The sequence below is a fragment of the Myotis davidii genome, unplaced genomic scaffold (genome assembly GCF_000327345.1).
Source record: "Myotis davidii unplaced genomic scaffold, ASM32734v1 scaffold427, whole genome shotgun sequence".
Taxonomy (NCBI): Eukaryota; Metazoa; Chordata; class Mammalia; order Chiroptera; family Vespertilionidae; genus Myotis; species Myotis davidii.
Window position 1 is genome coordinate 919061 of NW_006298051.1, and position 223 is coordinate 919283.

The window sequence follows — 223 nt, forward strand, 5'->3', positions numbered from 1 at the left end:
GCTGCGTCCACTGTGCCCTGTGCTGCTGTTGGTATGGGGGAGGGGGGCTGGGCTTCACGCTGGGGGTGCAGCACCCCCGTGGGGCCGTGTGACCTCAGTGTCCCCACACCAGTGTCCGGGTGAGTGACCCGCCACCCCTCCCTCCCAGGCATCATCGAGGAGCGAGACTCGCAGCCCCTGCTGGACATCCTGGCGGTGGTGGGCGGCTGGCCGGTGGCCATGG

The 223-nt window shown here is 70.4% G+C and overlaps 1 protein-coding gene across 1 annotated transcript in view; it reads left to right on the forward strand.

Annotated features, from left to right (window-relative positions):
* MMEL1 (membrane metallo-endopeptidase-like 1) overlaps window positions 1-223 on the forward strand; it is a 27593-nt gene that overhangs the window by 10228 nt on the left and 17142 nt on the right. Inside the window, exon 3 of the mRNA XM_006773811.2 lies at window positions 149-216. Coding sequence (XP_006773874.2) covers window positions 149-216 — 68 coding nt within the window. The remainder of the gene's footprint in view (window positions 1-148; window positions 217-223) is intronic.